This window comes from Brassica napus, chromosome C2 (genome assembly GCF_020379485.1).
Source record: "Brassica napus cultivar Da-Ae chromosome C2, Da-Ae, whole genome shotgun sequence".
Lineage (NCBI taxonomy): Eukaryota > Viridiplantae > Streptophyta > Magnoliopsida > Brassicales > Brassicaceae > Brassica > Brassica napus.
Window position 1 is genome coordinate 6,684,767 of NC_063445.1, and position 18,116 is coordinate 6,702,882.

An 18,116-nucleotide genomic window follows, 5' to 3' on the forward strand; every position below is an offset into this window, starting at 1 on the left:
TATACTCCCTCCGTTTCCAAATGTAAGTAGTTCTAACAAAAATATTTTATTTTACAATATAAGTAGTTTACATATTTCAATACATCTTTTCATTTATTGGATATTGTGTGACCAATGAAATAATGTTAGAATTTTTATAATTGGTTGAATTAATTGATTAAATGATATATATTTTTCAAATTATAGCTTCCTAAATATTTTGCTTTTAAGTAAAATTACTTACGATTAGAAAACGGAGGGAGTATAAGACATGGTGATATAATTATAATAAGATATGTCAATTTCCGAAGCAAACTATAGATGTATAGGCTTCTCATGACCTACAAAGAACACAATCCAACCAGCTATCTTTTGCCGCCCTGTTATATTAACGTTCGTATTTATCCTTACTGTCTCTTTCATTTCCAAGACTTATGGCTCTCCTGCATTAAAACACTTCACAAAAAACATTCGTAATCCCCAAAAAAGAATAAGAAAAAGTTATTAAAATCACATAATTTAAACAGTTATGTTCACGTGGGAATAATATTTAATACTAATTAGTTGTAAACACTTTGACATAGACAAGTATTGTGTTATCTTTTTCTATTAGCCGCAGTTTATAGCAAATTAATTAAATGATACTTATTTTTAATCTAGAGAGTAATGATTGATTTTACAAAAGAAAAACCTGAATAAATCCAAATGTTTTTTTCTTTCTATTTGTCTTCTCATAAAGAGTAGCCTCTTTTTTACCATTTCAGCCGCTCCCCGCCATGTTTTCAGAGTCTTCAGCACAGAAAACGACACGCATGTCACTGTCTTTCTCTCTTCATTTCATTTGACTCTGTTCCACTTCCTCACTAAATTGCTATATAAATATAAGAGCCTCCCCCTTGAATTTCATGCATCAATCAAACCCCAAAATTCTCAAATACCTCACAATGGAAAAGGAAGGGAAGGCAGGAACGGCAAGCAGTTCAAGGTGGAACCCAACGAAAGAACAAATAACGCTTCTTGAGAATCTTTACAAGGAAGGGATACGAACACCAAGCGCCGATCAGATACAGCAAATCACCGGTAGGCTCCGTGTGCACGGACATATAGAGGGTAAAAACGTCTTTTACTGGTTCCAGAACCATAAGGCTAGACAACGCCAAAAGCAGAAACAGGAGCGCATCGCTTACTTCAATCGTCTCCTCCACAAAACCTCCCGTTTCTTCCGCCCACCGCTTTGCTCAAACGGCACGTAGTTCTTCTCCATATTTTCTCTTTTACCTTTCTTATTGATCACGTAAAATATAATATCCATAATGTACTGAAATCTAGTACACAAAACATATATAATCGGTTTCTTGCTGTTTACGTCTCTTTTTGGGTATGAAAGGTTTGAACGAATCGTTTCTATCATAGAAATGTTTTTTGAGATGTCTTTTAGCGTATATATAGTCCAACAGTTTTCTTCAGTATTATATTTATAGGGTTTAAACGTGCTAAACTTATTTTAATTTTGTTGCTGTGAAGTGGGTTGTGTTAGTCCGTATTATTTACAGCAAGTAGGTGATCATCACAATCAACATGGGCATGGAAGTGTATACAGACACAGTAACAATGTGATGAATCCAAGCGGTGGCTACGATAAACGCACAATCACAGATCATAAGACGCAATTGTCAGACATAACTACAACCGCAGCTAGAATGTCAATGTCATCGAGTTCTCTTAGATTTGACCGATTTGCCCTTCAGGATCACGGTTATAACGGCGAGGACATTAACGTCAATTCTAATGAACCGAAGACGCTTCCCCTTTTTCCACTTCAGCCTTTGGACGCGGCCAGTGAGGATGGTGTTGGAAATTCCAAATTTTCCCCTGGGCGTGACTCTCCGGTGACTTCTTTCGGTGATGGCGGCGGACGAGAGCAGCCGTTTATTGATTTCTTTTCTGGTGGTTCTAGTAGGTTTGCTAATAGTGCAAATGGGTTGTAACAAAGGGTTTAAATGGGAATAAACATTTTCTTTTTTTATCATTTTGTCATTTCATTTACAAATGGGTTGAAAAAACATGAAAAACTAGTTTAGTCCAATCTGAGTAATTTTATTTCACATTTAAAATAAAATTGAAGTACATCTTATATAACAATAATGTCGATCAAAACCAAAACTGTATTACAATAATGTCAATTATAACAAATTAGTCGCATATCTGGATTTTTATAATTTAGTTTTTTTGATTTTTATTTCGAGTTGTCTAAAAGAGAATAAAAGATAAATCATGAAAAAGATACAGCGCTTCAAATACAGTAAGGGAAATGTGTTTTGTTTATCCCTGATTATCTTCAAAAAGCAATGAGAGACTTTGGAAAAGTCAAAATAAACTTTGTTTGCACAGAAAGTTATCAGTGAAGAAGAGATGCTACCAAAAGAATGACTTTCTAGCCTCCAAATGAATCTCCATAGGAAGGATGCGCAAAAGTTAAATGCAGAGACCTTCAAGTTGATAGCTCAAATGTGTTATTGAAGGGAAAGACTGATCTTGACATTGGTTGGATAGTACTCCCTCCGTTTATAAATGTAAGTAGTTTTAACAAAAATAGTTTGTTTCGCAATATAAGTAGTTTACATATTTCAATACATCTTTTTCATTTATTGGATATTGTATGACCAATGAAATAATGTTAGGTTTTTAATAATTGGTTGAATTAATTGGTCAAATGATATATTCTTTTAAATAACAATTTTCTAAATATTCGTGCTTTTAAACAAAACTACTTACAATTAGAAACGGGGAGTAAGAAATAGCGATGGAATTTCAATGGATAGTGTAGTGGAATTTAATTTGCAGGTCGTCACAACCAGAAGAAAAAACTGAATGCTCTGCACTTACGTATGGGCTTTACAACCTTGCTTGTCATTAGGATATACCGTATTGTAGAGATCAAAGGAGATATAACATGGTCATCAACAATGTTCTCAATATGAAATCCAACAATATAATCTAAAACTAAAATATTACATCTATACACTATACTGTTAGGAGTCGGAAAGCCATGTTCTGGTTGGTTAAATTATCACACATGAAAAGTTCTTGTAACTAGTATAAATTAGCTATTTTCAAAAAAAAAAACTAGTATAAATTAGCTTTTCAAAAATACATATAAATTAGCTATGAATACTGTAAAATCATCACCTCATGAGTTTGGTCCTAGTTGTCCATATATTATATGTTTTTACATGAAATAATAAATATATATTGAATAATTAAAAATCATTAACTATTACATATATAATTAAATTGGTGCGAACATATAATTAAATCAATTTTATTAATCCAAACAATATTATTTTTTCTATTTGATAGGATATGTAATTAAATTTTAAATGATATTAACATACATATTATATTTTTAATATTAATATCTATTAAATGATGCTTTCTACTCATATGATTTTTTGATCATTTGTATCTTTTATAGTAAAAACTTTAAATTACTGATAACAAAATTTTCATGGGATTAATAGTTTTAGTGATTTTTTTTTAAATTAAGTTGTCAATGTTCATTCAAATCTTTTTCAAAAAAATTGTTCAGATTAAATTTCGAAACTAAAATATTTATGTATTTGATATGGTTTATAATTTAATTTAAAATGATATATATATATATATATATATATATATATATATATATATATATTAATCTTAATAATTATTTAAATTATACTTTTTACTTATATGATTTTGTAATTATTTGTATTTTGTCATAACAAAAATTTTAAATCATGAATCACAAAATTTGAATGTGAGACTTTTAACAGTGTTAGTAATTTATAGTCACTTTTAAAAATTCAAAATATAACATATACTGAAAAATCTAAGTTTTTATTACATGTTTATTGTGGTTGCTTAATTTATTTTAATAGTTTAAAATTAAACAAATATGATAGAAGATACACTAATTTTTATCAAATTTTTATTATTCAAAATCATTAATTGTCATATATATTTTAGCCGCATTAGGCAATTCTGGAATTTTTATTTAAGAAAATTATAAAGAACATTAATAATGAATTTATTGTTAGTTTAATAAAAAGTTTATTATATAATTAGATGAACCAACATATTTCTCTAATGATTCTAATAATCATCTTAGTGATGACACGTGGCTACAAAAAGAAGTTGTAGTGCTTCTTATATAGGGGATGCTATGTAGTGTAGTATGGAAATCAATATACTACTATTAACTTTTATATTTATCTTGTATAGTTTCGTATTTTACGATATTATGCTTTTGATCTTCTATACTGTACATAATCAATATTCAATTCATTTCACAAAGAATTTTTGTCTTAAGATTTTATTGTTTTAGAATAATATTGTTTTATATTTTCGGTGCAGAAATTTAAATAAGAATCTACTTTTGGTCATATTATTTAATATTTTAATTAGAGAAAGAAAACTATTAGTATATGAATATATGGTAAAACAAATCTTTTAGATGATTTCTTAATTTGTGAAAAACTTTTAAATGACATTTCAGTATAAGGTGTTATATGGGCAGTCGCGGAGCCAGCCAAAAAAACTCAAAATAGGGCCTATATATACAAAACTGGTTCACCATCTCCCTACTCACTTGGTCCAAGTACATTTGGGGTCAACAAAATTAAATCACATGTTTAAATTAGCTATGAGCAAATAAAAGTTTACTCAGAAATACAAGTATTTTTGTAATAAAAGTTCATAGGGTTCAAGTGACATCCTCCTAGTTACGCTGCCTTAGGTAAGGGCGATGTTCGGAACTACGCTAGGCGCTAGTCGGGCGGTAATTCCGAACCTAGCGAGTTACCGAAAAATCAAGGAGTACTCGGAGATTACGCGGGGTCTAGTTTTAAATACAATTTAATATATTTATAATATATTTAGCTAATTTTAAACATGACGATAAAAGTTCTTTGACATAATTATATAATTTTTTATATATAATTTTAAAAAGTCTCTTTTTGATTCATAAATAGTGGGTTTGGTGCGAAAAAATCCCTAAAGTAGTATGTATGTGTTTTTTTTTTGGTTTGATAGCTAATTGTAATTATTTAGTACTGAATAATTACACAAAATCTGTCAATAATGAGTAAAAAATAATCAACCGTGTTTTAACTTACACAGACAAAAAAAAAGCGGTCAACGCGGGAATTAGGCGGTCAACGCGGAAATTAGGCGGTCTTACGCTGGTCAACGCAGATCAACGTCTGGCTACACCGATTTGAACAAACTCGCAGCAGTCAACCTCCGAACAGTGCCTAGGCAGCCGCGTTTTCGAATAGGGGGTAAGGGATAGTGACAAAAAGTATATACTTTAACTTGGTCTTTTTCCTGCGCAATAAAAATGTAAAGTTAAATTATATTTTCAAAACTTTTGTTAATATTTTAGATTTTATTATTTTCTTTAGCAGTATTTTAATTTACATTTTATTTAATTAAATTTAAAATTAAGAAAAATAAATAATTTTGCTTATTCAAAAATTATATTTAAGAATGAATGTGTATATATTTAAAATTATAATATTGGCTTGATTTTTATCTACTTGTTTTAGTTAAAATATATTAAATAAAATTACATACAATTAAAAGGAATTTATTAAAAATTTTCTTTACAATTATCAAAAAGCAAAATTAAATGGTATTTTAACAAATTGTAGATATTAAAAGAAAACTGATAGTCTTAGGATTAGAAATTTATAATTTAAAAATAAAATTTAGAAGAAATTATTTTAGTAAAAAGAAATGGTATAATCATTAAAAAGGTTAAATAGTTTTTTGAACAATATTGTGATGTTTGAATTTCTATTATTATATTATTTTAATGTTATATTTGAATTAATTTAATTTGATGATAATGTATGAGTTATTAGTTATTACCATATTTTAAAAAACTTAGAAAAAACTAAATTAACATTAAATACAAATGTCTATGTCATAATTAATTTGAAGCCTTGTCATATTTTTTAATAAGTCATGTCATTTTGTTCAAATGCAAGTGAATATGATTATGACATATAAACAAAATTGAAAAAAATATTTTTAAATAATGACTGGAGATATCTACTTGTACTATGCAAATTGATATACTATCGTTTAAACCTTTGACTGTTTAAAATTCTGTTTTTTTATATTTACAGTAAGGTCAATATGCAAAGGTGTGAGTGTATATCAGTAAAAATTTGGAGTAAAACATTTTGTTACTCTAGTTTTCTCTATACACTCACACCCACCCTATATATATTAATGAAATTTGGTACTAAGCTTTACCAATCAGGTGAAATGATTAAATTTTATTATTTTTGATTTAGGTTTTTTGTTTGAATCGTGTTTGTAATATGAGTCTGTTTTAAAGTCAATTTAATAATTTTGTAAGAAAAAACTGTGATTTTTCTCGCTAACATGTATTTTTCTCTCATACTTTTAATACTTTTTTCTCCCTCTTTTTATCCAAGAGAACTGCTGAGGGTATCTCCAACCATGATATCCGATTTGATGTTGAAATTACATCAAATTAGTGTTTTGGTTTCATTATTTTTTTTTGTCATCTCCAACTATGACACCAAATATTACACCAAAAATAATATAATATATTATTTGATGTTTTCAGTTTTAATAATTTTTATATTTTTATTACTTGTAATTAATAAATAATTATTTTATCACACTTTAATATATGTTTGTTAAATTTTTGTAATTTTCTGTTTATATCATTTATTTACATTTATATTTTTTTGGTTTAAATATTATACTTTTTTGTATTTATTTTATATAAAATATTATATAAAAAGTTACAAACTATTAATTATGAAAAGTACATAACAAAATAATATATTTTAATAAAATTTGTATTAGTTAGTAGTACAAATTTAACTATATTATAAAATAAAAATGTTATTTTAATTTTTGGTGAATATAATAGTACTACATAAAGCTTTAATTAATTATTACTCTCTCCGTTTTTTAATAAGTGTCAGTATGATATTTTTCACACAGACTAAGAAAATTGCTAAAATATATGTAAGTTGCTATTAATTACACTTCTCTGACCAATAGTATTTGAAATAAATAAAATTATTTATAAAATCAATGCAGTTTACAGTTAATTTTCAGCTGAAAGTAAGTATAATTTGTATTGGAATTGTAAAGTAACACTTTTTGTGTAACAAGAAAAAAATGTTAGAATGACACTTATTATGAAACAGATGGAGTATTAAATAACTTTACAATAATGTAATATTATTAATTGTTCATTAATGATTAAATTGAATAAATATTATAATCGATATTTGAAAATAAAACTATATTACATCATACTGATTCTGAAAAATATATTATATATGTAAAAATAATTTTCAAATACAAAAAATAAAATATATTTATGTTTAGTTACAAATTTTAACTAATAATAATAACTGAACTACATTATTAAAATAAAACATAATAAAATATGCATATAAAATATTTGGTGTGATGAATAGTATTACACCAAATTTTGCTTAACACTATTCATTCTATACCAAATTTGATGGATTGGTGTCTTTTTTTGTGTAAATAAACTACATCAAATTTGGTTTCTTAGTGTTTCATTGGAATTGGTCTGAATAACACTAACTTTTATTTTTCTTTCCTCTCTGGTAATCAGTTTTGTTCTATTTATTTTACTTTATATTTTACCAAAAAGACATAGATTCTCTTATAATGTTTGTGAAATTGTGAACAAAAGAAAATGTTGGTGATAAAAAAAGAAAAAGAAATCTCTTATAATGTTCACATGAGGAGATGGTGGTTGCTATTCAGATACGTAGACCATCTCCAACGGTACACAAATTTTTTTTCTATATTTCACTCTAAAATAGAGTAACTCTATTATAGAGTTGAACCATTGGAGCAAATTCAACTCTATAATAGATTTACTCTATTTTAGAGTGAAATATAGAGATAATTTTTGTGTGCCATTAGAGCATCTCTAAAAACAAACTATATTTTGAATTTTCTAAAACTCTATATTTGAAGTTTTAAAGTATTCTTCTCCAAAAACAAAACTTCAACTTAACTTCAAAACTATTTGTATTTTATAATATGGTCCTTATATTTGTCATAACTAATTTGAATTCATAAAATTTTTATAAATAACTAGCACATATATAAACATATTACAACAATATTAATTAATAAAATATTCTATTAAAATATAAAATTTAAATAAAAATAAATTAATATTAAACTTCAAACAAAATACCATACTATTCCATAAAATGATTTTCTATTAGTGCATTTCGAAGTAAAAATAGTTCTCCTCATTTTTATTTTGTAGATTACGAGCTAAAATTTATTGAAATCAGGTGATATTAATACTTATAAATACATTAGATTAGAACAAGAAAGTAAAAGAGAAACATAAAATAGTGCTAAAAGACTAATTTCATTTCGATGATATTAATACTCGTGAAATATTCGATATGAACAAGAAAAAATTGTACGAAAAAAGACATCAAAACAACAACAACAACAACCATCTTCAGTTACAAAAAAAAGTTGAACAATATTTGAAAATTTCGAAGGTTCCGGATCAAATTTATCTGATTATTAGTATTGTTGTAATATTTAAATTTGTGTAATAGTTATATCTTCATGTAATTTTTAAAAATCTTTTTTTTGTTAAGTTTCTCTTGTATATTATTATTGTCTAAATCTAGTTTAAAATATTTTAAATCTTATTTTAAAGCTTTATTTAATTTTATGTGTAAAACTTAAATTTTGTAAACAAAATTTAAAATATTTAAGAGATATAATTTTTAAAGATTAAAACAATAAACGAAAAAAGTATTTATGAATCATAATGGTGATGTGTGATTGCAGGGACCAAAATACAAATAAAATATGAAATTTCAAATTTGAAGTTTTGAATAGTGAAATTTTAAATATAGAGTTTCACTCCTCAAAACTTCAAAAGTTTTTTTTTTTAGAGCAAAATATTTTATATTTGAAGTTATAGAGTTTTTTTAGATAGTTTTAGTCAATCATTTGTCAACTAAAAAGCTGTACTATACAATTACATTTTTAATACTATCCAATTAATGCAATTTATAACTGAGGGACACGTTTATCAAACATCAAAACTCACAAAGTCACAACTCTCCCAACTAGCATAGCCACATTCCCTAAACCCATTGGACAACGTTTCACATTTCCATTAGTATTTTAGATTATTGTCTGCATTATGCTACACGTATTAATTATTGTTGGTTATCACGATCTCGATTGTCTACGGCTTAAATGATAAACCAGGAGCTTAGTTAACACTTCAACGTGTTAGTTCGGTTCTTGGAATGATTAGATTGAACTGGCTGGGCTGAAGATTGAGCTATGGTTAAGTAACCAAACCGGATTTTTCACGAAGTTGTAAACCGATTGTTGTAACGTGTTATTCTTAAGACCACCTTCTCGGGTTTGTGAGATAGATTTATCGAGCTATTGTGATATATTTGAGACGAAAAGTATTTGATTCTTCTTCGAGTTTGTTAGTTATGGATTAGACGTTTCTGATTCGAGTTCCAACGCATTTGGTGCATATTAATTTGACTTATAGATGACAATATACTTTACCGTACATTATCCCACATATTAATGCATTATTATTTATCCATATTCTCATTTTGATTTTTGAGACAATTAGGGGAATTTGACTTGAAATTCTACTGTATGCTATATTTTATATTTTGTTGGAGTCAAACGAAAATTATTTACAAATATTTGCATAAATGTAAATCATAAACTACATTTGTTTCCTTGTTTTAGACCAAAATAGTAGTCGATTTCTATTCATGTCGACAATCGTGAATATCTCCGTATTATGGTACAAATTAATAATTCATGCTCTCTCCTTTCCAAAAAATAAGATGTTTTAGATTTTTTATTTGTTCCACAGAGATAGATTTTCTATATGTTTAAGCTACTTTTTATACTTTTAAGAAACATTAAATGAAAATATTTGAACTGATTAAATTTCATTGGTAAAAAGTTATTGGAAAGTGTATAATAAAGTAAAAGAAAAATTAAATTATAAACATTTATTGAATTTTTAATAAGCTTGAATACTTTAGAAAATCTTAGTTTTGGGAACAGAGGGAGTAATGTTCTAGGTAAAATAATAATTCATAGTTCCCTGAAAGAAACCATTCAAAACACTTTCGTATTTCAAAATAAAATCATTTCTAATAATTCAGTCTATTTTTTCTTTTAAAATATAGTAACTCTATAATAGAATTGTGCTGTACTCCAATAATATTCTATTTTAGAATAAAAATAAAGTGATTAACAAAAAATAAATGAATTACTCTATATATAAAAAAACCATTTTTACTCAATTATAGAATGAAAAGACTACCATTAAAATATTTTTACTATAAACTCTATTTTACGGTGAAAAATAAAATAAGGTTAGAGATGTTTTGATAGTATTTGGTTTCTGGTACCACCTCAAATTTATAATCTTGACCACAAAACTAAGATCTTAGTTTATCCATATTTATTGGTTATAGAACTCTGCACTAGTATCATTGATATGTACGAAGGAGCTGGATAAAGATATAAAGAGAAGATGTATTAATAAGGTACTATTATCATATCTTAAACATATCAAGATACAATACAAGAAAGAAAAGATTACAAAGTAACATGACAAGAGTATGGTAATAACAGCTTAGATAGCCGTCTTTTATTATCTTATACTAAACCATACACTTCATGCTAATGTTGACATAAACTCCCATTTCACTTGACGCTGCAACAATAAAAACGATTAAGAGTATAAGTTAGGACATAAGAAAAAAAATCAAATGATGGTCTCTAGATCCAGTAATTAGCTAAGTAAAGAAAAATATTTTTTTTAAAAAAACTAAAGAGAATGTGAACTTGCACTTAGCAAAAAGAGAACGAAAAGCTTACTTGTCGCAGTTGGTACTCATGGAGATGGGATAGGGAATGCTAACACTGCATTTTCCAGGAAGGCTAGAGGCTAGACTTGGGTTGATGCCCTGTGCAGCGGCCTTTAGACACTTGCATGCTTGTTGGCGGTCCGCTGTGGTTTGAGCCATACCATTCAATTTTTTGACTCCCGCACAGCATGGAGGTGGCACCTCCCCGCCACTCGATAGGTAGGTGGCACATGGAGCCAAGCTACTTGTCACTGTGCCACATGTGATTGCTGCATCTACTGATGCGACAATGCACACCGTCAAAACAAGGCATGTAAAGAACCTAAGAGCAATAGCCATGGTGTTTTGATTCTCCTTTTTGTGGTAAGAAAATAGGTTGATTTAGCTGAGTTTTGTTTTCTAAGATTGTATTTTGCTGTTGGTTGTGAGAAAAGTGTGAGGTGGTCATGGGTTTATATAGGGACTTTAGAAGGGAAAAATGATGACTAAAAGTAGATCGTTTGTTAGTAGTTGGATTGCATTTACTTCACTCAAATGTGCTTTAAATATATTTAAATATGCTAGAATGTACATGATTTGAATTGTTGTTATGTTAAGCTAACATGATTTAGGCTAAAACATTATAACATAGTGGTTTGTGTTGCCTGTTGCGTTACCAACTAGATTCAAATCCACATAATATACATTCTGTTATAAAAATATTAATATTATAAATGTGCTTTTGATCAAGAGGTTTGTAAAAAGGTTACACAATATCAATAATTAAGCAATAAAAAATAGCAAAGCAACAATGTACACAATCAGTAATTTCTCACCTAGGTTTAATATGTATGCAATTTATATTTCATTTCGTCCAACTGAGTGCAATATGTAACCATGGCGTACGGCAAATGTGTGTATCCTATACCAGATTAACTTATTTAATAACTTATTTAATTATCAGCTATGTGGTGTTCAAAAAAAAAAAAAACAGCTATGTCATACACGTAACTTGATTTACTAATCAATTATGTGCACTACGCCACTACGTTCGTAAACTTATGAAAACATAGTTCTTTGGCCTTTGAATACCGTAAGATCAAACAAGTAATAAAAAAAAGATATAAGCTTTAAATAGAGTGTTTACGTAGGTGAAAATAATACATTTTCTATTTGTTTTTACAAAATGATCCTTTAACTTTTTACTTAAACAATTATAACCGAAAATATTTTTTTAGTGAAATATATTATTTATATAAATATAATTATATTTTTATTTACGTAATAGTTTGTAAGGAAATATTTACTGTAAATAATATCATAATTTTATAAAATATTAAAATAAATTGGGTTGGTTTTCAACTTTCACAAATAAAAAGTATTATTTGTAAACTTAGAAAATAATATATCAAGAATATTCTTTTCAAGAGAGAAAATAGAAAAATACATCGGAGATAAATTCATCTCTATTATGAAATTGATCTATTTTAGAGAAAAAAATAGAAGAATACATTGGAGATGATCTAAGGCATGGCCGACGTAAATGATCGACATTGAGATTTCACATTTTCTGATTCTTACTATTCTAAATGTTTCAATATAATTTGAATATTCCCTTTGTTTTATAATATAATGGTTTAAAAGTATTTTTTGTTTCACAATATAAATTGTTTTTATATTTCAATATAACTTTATACTTATTGAATATTGTGTGGCTAATTAAATTATGTAAATTATTGTGTAATTGATTAAATTTATATATTAAATGACAATTTTCTAAACTAATAACTTTTAAATATTACAGATTTTAATTAAAACTGGAGGATATAAGCCTCAAATAGAGTGTCCACGTATGCGAAAATAATCGGCCAATGAAAAACTATATTTTTGCCATGTCACCTTCTCTATTTGTTTTTACAAAATGATCCTTTAACTTTTTACTTAAAAAATTATAACCGAAAATATTTTTTTAGTGAAATATATTATTTATATAAATATAATTATATATATTTTATTTACATAATAGTTTGTAAAGAAATATTTAGTGTAAATAATATCATAATTTTATAAAATACTAAAATAAATTGGGCTGGTTTTCAACTTTCACAAATAAAAAATATTATTTGAAAACTTAGAAAAAAATATTCTATATTCTTTTTTAGGAGAAAAAATAGAAAAAATACATCGGAGACAAATCCATCTCTATTATGAAATTCCTCTATTTTAGAGAAAAAAATAGAGGAATACATTGGAGATGGTATAAGGCATGACCGACATAAATGATCGACGTTGAGATTTCAGCTATTCTGATTCTTACTATTCTAATGTTTCAATATAATGTGAATATTCGCTTTATTTTATAATATAATGGTTTAAAAGTATTTTTTTGTTTCACTATATAAATTGTTTTTATATTTCAATGTAACTTTATATTTATTGGATATTGTTTGGCCAATTAAATTATGTAAATTACTATGTAATTGATTAAATTTATATATTAAATGACAGTTTTCTAAAGCAATAACTTTTAAATATCACAGATTTTAATTAAAATTAAATATTACAGATTTTAATTAAAACTGATTACATTTTGAAACATATAGAATAAACTATAAACTATCTCTATATAGATATGAGGACAAAATTGTAAAGTGGTTTCACCTTGAATTTTTCTCATTCTGTGCATTCCTAATTGGAAGGAGATAATCACCATCTAATATTATGTGACTCTCAGTATATTAGAAAATGTCGAACCGTAAACCAATTATGGATGATGTAAGGAAGACATAAAGATGTATTCCAGTTATCACAAATATATAATCAATTGACGACAACTTAATTATGTCCAGCATAGGACAACAGAGAAGAGTTTTCATACCTTCCAATATTATAATATCTCACTATATTAGTGGCTAAATCAGTTTTTTCTAGCAAAAATACTCACTTCATTCTTGGAGTTTAAGTTTTTCTATCTAATGATATTAGTAGTTTGATCCCAAGAAAAAGAAACGGCCGAACTGTACATTGTAAAGGAAGAAAGAAAACAAACAAAAATCAACCGAAGACTTTTAGGGTATATGAAACAAAAAATGGAAATAGCAATTCTCTGCAATTAAAGAATAAGACAATAAAATTGTAAAAATACAAAAAAAAAATGTACACAGAAAGAAAGATTTAGTAAAATAAAATCATAATATAATTTCCATAATTGATAGTGTTCAGTTACACTAAAAAGTCTAAATTTACAACATACACAGTTTTATTTACATCTTTAAACCTATTATCTAATTAAAATGATTCTAAACAAAGTGCCAGCATGAAGAGTTAGAAAATATACGATAAAATATAATACATAACGTTAAAAATACATTATCACTGATCACTAAAAAATCATGTTAGTAGTAATAAAAATGAAATGACAACACGTTTATTAAAACCATAGAACGACACGCAACAAGGTGTAATTAAATATACAAACTAAAAATTAAATATGCTCAACGCAAACACACATAAAAATGAGACATCATATTTGGATATATTTAAATAAATAATTTTAAATATATTATATTCTTGATAATTTTAAAATTACTTAAAAAGAAACTAAATTATTAAAAAATTAATATAGAAATAAAACTAAAGCAATATTTTGTAACGTTAAAATAATAAATGAATAAAAATATATTATGTTAATAAAATAGATTTTAAAGACTTCTAATTTATGTAATATTACAAAATTCAAAATTTTTTATTACAATTAATATTTTACCATTAGATATATTAAAATAATATTCTAGATCGATATTCAATTTTCAGTTTTTAACTATTACATGTAAAAAAATATTATTAAGTACGTTTTTTTCTAAAAGGGGGTTTTATATTTTAAGTAGGTTATTGGGGTACTTTTTTTTTTCGTGAATTTATTCGAGATGAGATTCCGATCTTTTAAACTAAGATAATTTATGTTCTATACATAATTATATTTTTTTACATAACTCTAAAATCTCGGACTCGATTTTTCATATTTTTAAGTTAATTGTGTTACATATAATAGAAATACTTAGTTCAAACTAAAAAAAAAATTAAATTTAAAAATTAGTTATATATAATTTAATATATAAAAATTCATATACAAATATAAATGATAAATATAACAAATTTAAATATAAAGAAAGAATCTAGTGCATGTTAACTATGGAAACACTTAGCAACTAATAGCCTACCAAGCTGATTAAATTCCATTACCGTCTAATTAATGTAATGTGTAAATATGGGACACGTGTATCCTACAATAAACATCACAAATCTCCCAGCTAACCTGATCACATTCTCGGGTTCCACGTATATATCATGTATTTAATGGTGGTATAGCAAAAACACATATATATGGTGGTATTTCATTCAATGAAGATGTTTGTTAGTGCATACACATTTCTAACCCCAATCAAATTTTCTAGCTAAAATAAAGTTTATATTAAAAAATGTTTCAATTATACTATATTTTCCATTCTATAAAAAAATAAAAAATAGATTTACTCTATTTATAGTAATTTATTTTTTTGGTTCATCATTCTATTTTTCAATATAAAATATCATATCATTAGAGCAACAATCAACTCTATTATAGAATTACTTTATTTAAAAAAAAAATAATAGTAAAAACTATTAGAGATAGTCTTAAAATGTTTGAGTAAACTTAAATATTGCTTTAGCTTGAATAACCTAAAGGATTTGATGTTGCGGCTGTTAAATGCTAGACTTGATTCCAATGCATGTTTGATGGTATTAGAAATCTAATATTTGTTGCTTGACTGAATGGAGATTTTTTTCATGGAAGTGGATTAGTCTATTGAGTTTGTGTTAAAAAAAGGATTAGTCTATTGCTTGTGTCTAAACCTATAGAGACTTGTTTATTGCTTGATTTACACCTTGACTTGGAACTAATTTATCTAGATCAGTCACATTTGCATTCAGGTTCTCTATTCATCAATTGAATATTTGTTTTGTTCCTTGCTTACTTGAGTTAAAATTTTATTTACTTGTTTACTTTGAATGCATTTGAATTAAACATTTCTTTTGATTTTCATTGTTTGTAATCTCTATAGGATTGGATTCAACATACTAAAAGTATATGTGCTTGCATTAGTATGATGGATCTATTGTAAACTTAATCCACATCAAGGTGTTTTGAGTCTTTTTGGTGTTTATTAAATATTTTCAGGTTAAATCATGTTAGAATGAAGTTTTGGGCACAAAAATCAATGATTTGAACAAAAGAAAGAAGATGCATTTTTGACGGTCGATCCATGTTTACTATGGTCGATCTTTTGCTTGATCCCAAGAGATTGGTCGATCTTTTTTCAGTCTGATTGATCGCCTGGCTGATGTTAGGAGTTTTCAATGCTCCTAATCAAATGTTGTAATATAAAAGATTGTCGAACCAATCCTAAGTGATTCTAAAGCAAAGGGAATGTATGACCATGCTTAATCTAAGTACTATCAATTGGTGAGATGATTTTGAACTATAATACTACTAAAATGCAATAAAGAACAAAGCTTTCCTTTCTTATGAGATGAGAGAACTCATGGGCTAAGGGAATTGACCTTGGGTGATCAAGTTTCAATCTAAAGGTGATATCTTTCAATCAATCTATTAACCTTAGACCTAGACACAATTCTAAACAAACTCTATCTCTAGATGAATGCTCATTCACTAAGATAACTCAAGCATCAAATCTCTTTGGTTTAATATTATCTAAGCAATCATTAATTTCAAGTCCATTAGCCATCTTAACACCTTTAACATCAAATCCCTTTGGTAAAGAGTGTTAAAGCATAGTAGAGTTGGTTCAAACATTTCATCGAACACCTATCGGGTGTGAAATGCCTAAGACTGAACTTTAGAGAGGCCAACTCTAAAACTGCATTAAAAGCACCTTACTAGCAAGGAACAAGATGGATCTGTGTTACAACACCTTAGATCTAGCCTAATCACTCTTAGTCTCCCTAACCCATGAATCCAAATATGAGTACTCACTAATCTTCATGATAAACCCAAGAATCAATGATGATTTGGTGTTAATCATGATTAGTGATCAAATCAACAAAGCAATCACAAAGGATAATGATCAAGATTAGATCTTTTTACCTAAAGGTTCCTTTTTGATTAGATAGAAAACAAGATAAGTCCAAACTTTGGGATTACAAGAGTATTTATATGTCTTTGGTAAACCTAATGGTTTCCATTCAAAAGTCTAAAAAGCCCTTTAAAAACATTAAAATTCGACTAAAGATAAGTTTCGACTCGGGTAGAGACGATCGGATCCAACACGCGTCACACTCCCCGCGTCGGACCGTCGCTACGCCTGCAGTTCGTGCGAGCGGGTAAAGGACTCCGTGTCGCTCATCCCGCTTGACTTCATCGACGACTTCACTTTGACAACGCGGGTAAGGGAACCCGCGTGCCTCAACCCGCATCAAAACGTCACTACGCGCAGTTCGTGCGAGCGGGTAAAGGACTCTGCCTCGCTCATCCCGCGTGACTTCGTCGACGACTTCACCTCGACAACGCGGGTAAGGGAACCCACGTGCCTCAACCCGCGTCAAGAAGTCGAGCGGTGATATCTTGTGAATTTACATGTTTTTAACTTCTTATTCTTGCATGGTTTGGTCATTTAGAGCATCATTTAGGCACATTTAGGTTGCATATCATTGCATTTGTACATATCAGGTGTTGGAGAGCACCATGGATGAGTTAGAGGACCATTGGAGGGATTTTGAGTCCAAAGAGTGAAATATGAACACGGATGAAGGCCTTAAAGATCTCTTCTGAAGCTAAAAATTTGTGGAGACACTGAAAATTGAGTTAGCTTTCCAATAGAAGTGGTTTCAAGTCATTTGTAGCTGTATTGGATAAGTTATGATCGATTTACTATAGGTGTATCAACCCTTGCCGGGGACCACTGGAAAGTTAATGGGATGTCCCAACTTGCCACTTTCTTCTACCTTTCCTTTGCACGAGTTTTCCTACTTTTCTGTATAATATCTGCTTTCTTTTTATTAAAGGAGTGTCCAAGAAACATCATTATCAAACTTTTGTAATAATTTAACTTGTCAAAACTCTCTCTCTTTAAAATATCATTGTTCTTATTGTTCTTGAGATGTTCTTCATTGTTCATCATCTGTTCT

At 27.6% G+C, this 18,116-nt stretch overlaps 2 protein-coding genes across 2 annotated transcripts; one reads left to right on the forward strand and one right to left on the reverse strand.

Moving 5' to 3' along the window:
• The first annotated feature begins 320 nt into the window (after positions 1-320).
• On the forward strand, positions 321-2,361 carry LOC106417355 (WUSCHEL-related homeobox 2-like). The gene is made up of 2 exons (XM_013858173.2): positions 321-1,224; positions 1,504-2,361. The coding sequence occupies exons 1-2, from the start codon at positions 885-887 to the stop codon at positions 1,965-1,967; spliced, it is 804 nt and encodes a 267-aa protein (XP_013713627.2). The 5' UTR covers positions 321-884; the 3' UTR covers positions 1,968-2,361.
• Positions 2,362-10,601: 8,240 nt separating this feature from the next.
• Positions 10,602-11,387, reverse strand: LOC106417365 (non-specific lipid-transfer protein 4-like). Its single transcript, XM_013858181.3, has 2 exons — positions 10,963-11,387; positions 10,602-10,798 (listed from the first exon to the last, which is right to left on the reverse strand). The coding sequence occupies exons 1-2, from the start codon at positions 11,289-11,291 to the stop codon at positions 10,789-10,791; spliced, it is 339 nt and encodes a 112-aa protein (XP_013713635.1). The 5' UTR covers positions 11,292-11,387; the 3' UTR covers positions 10,602-10,788.
• Positions 11,388-18,116: the final 6,729 nt, after the last annotated feature.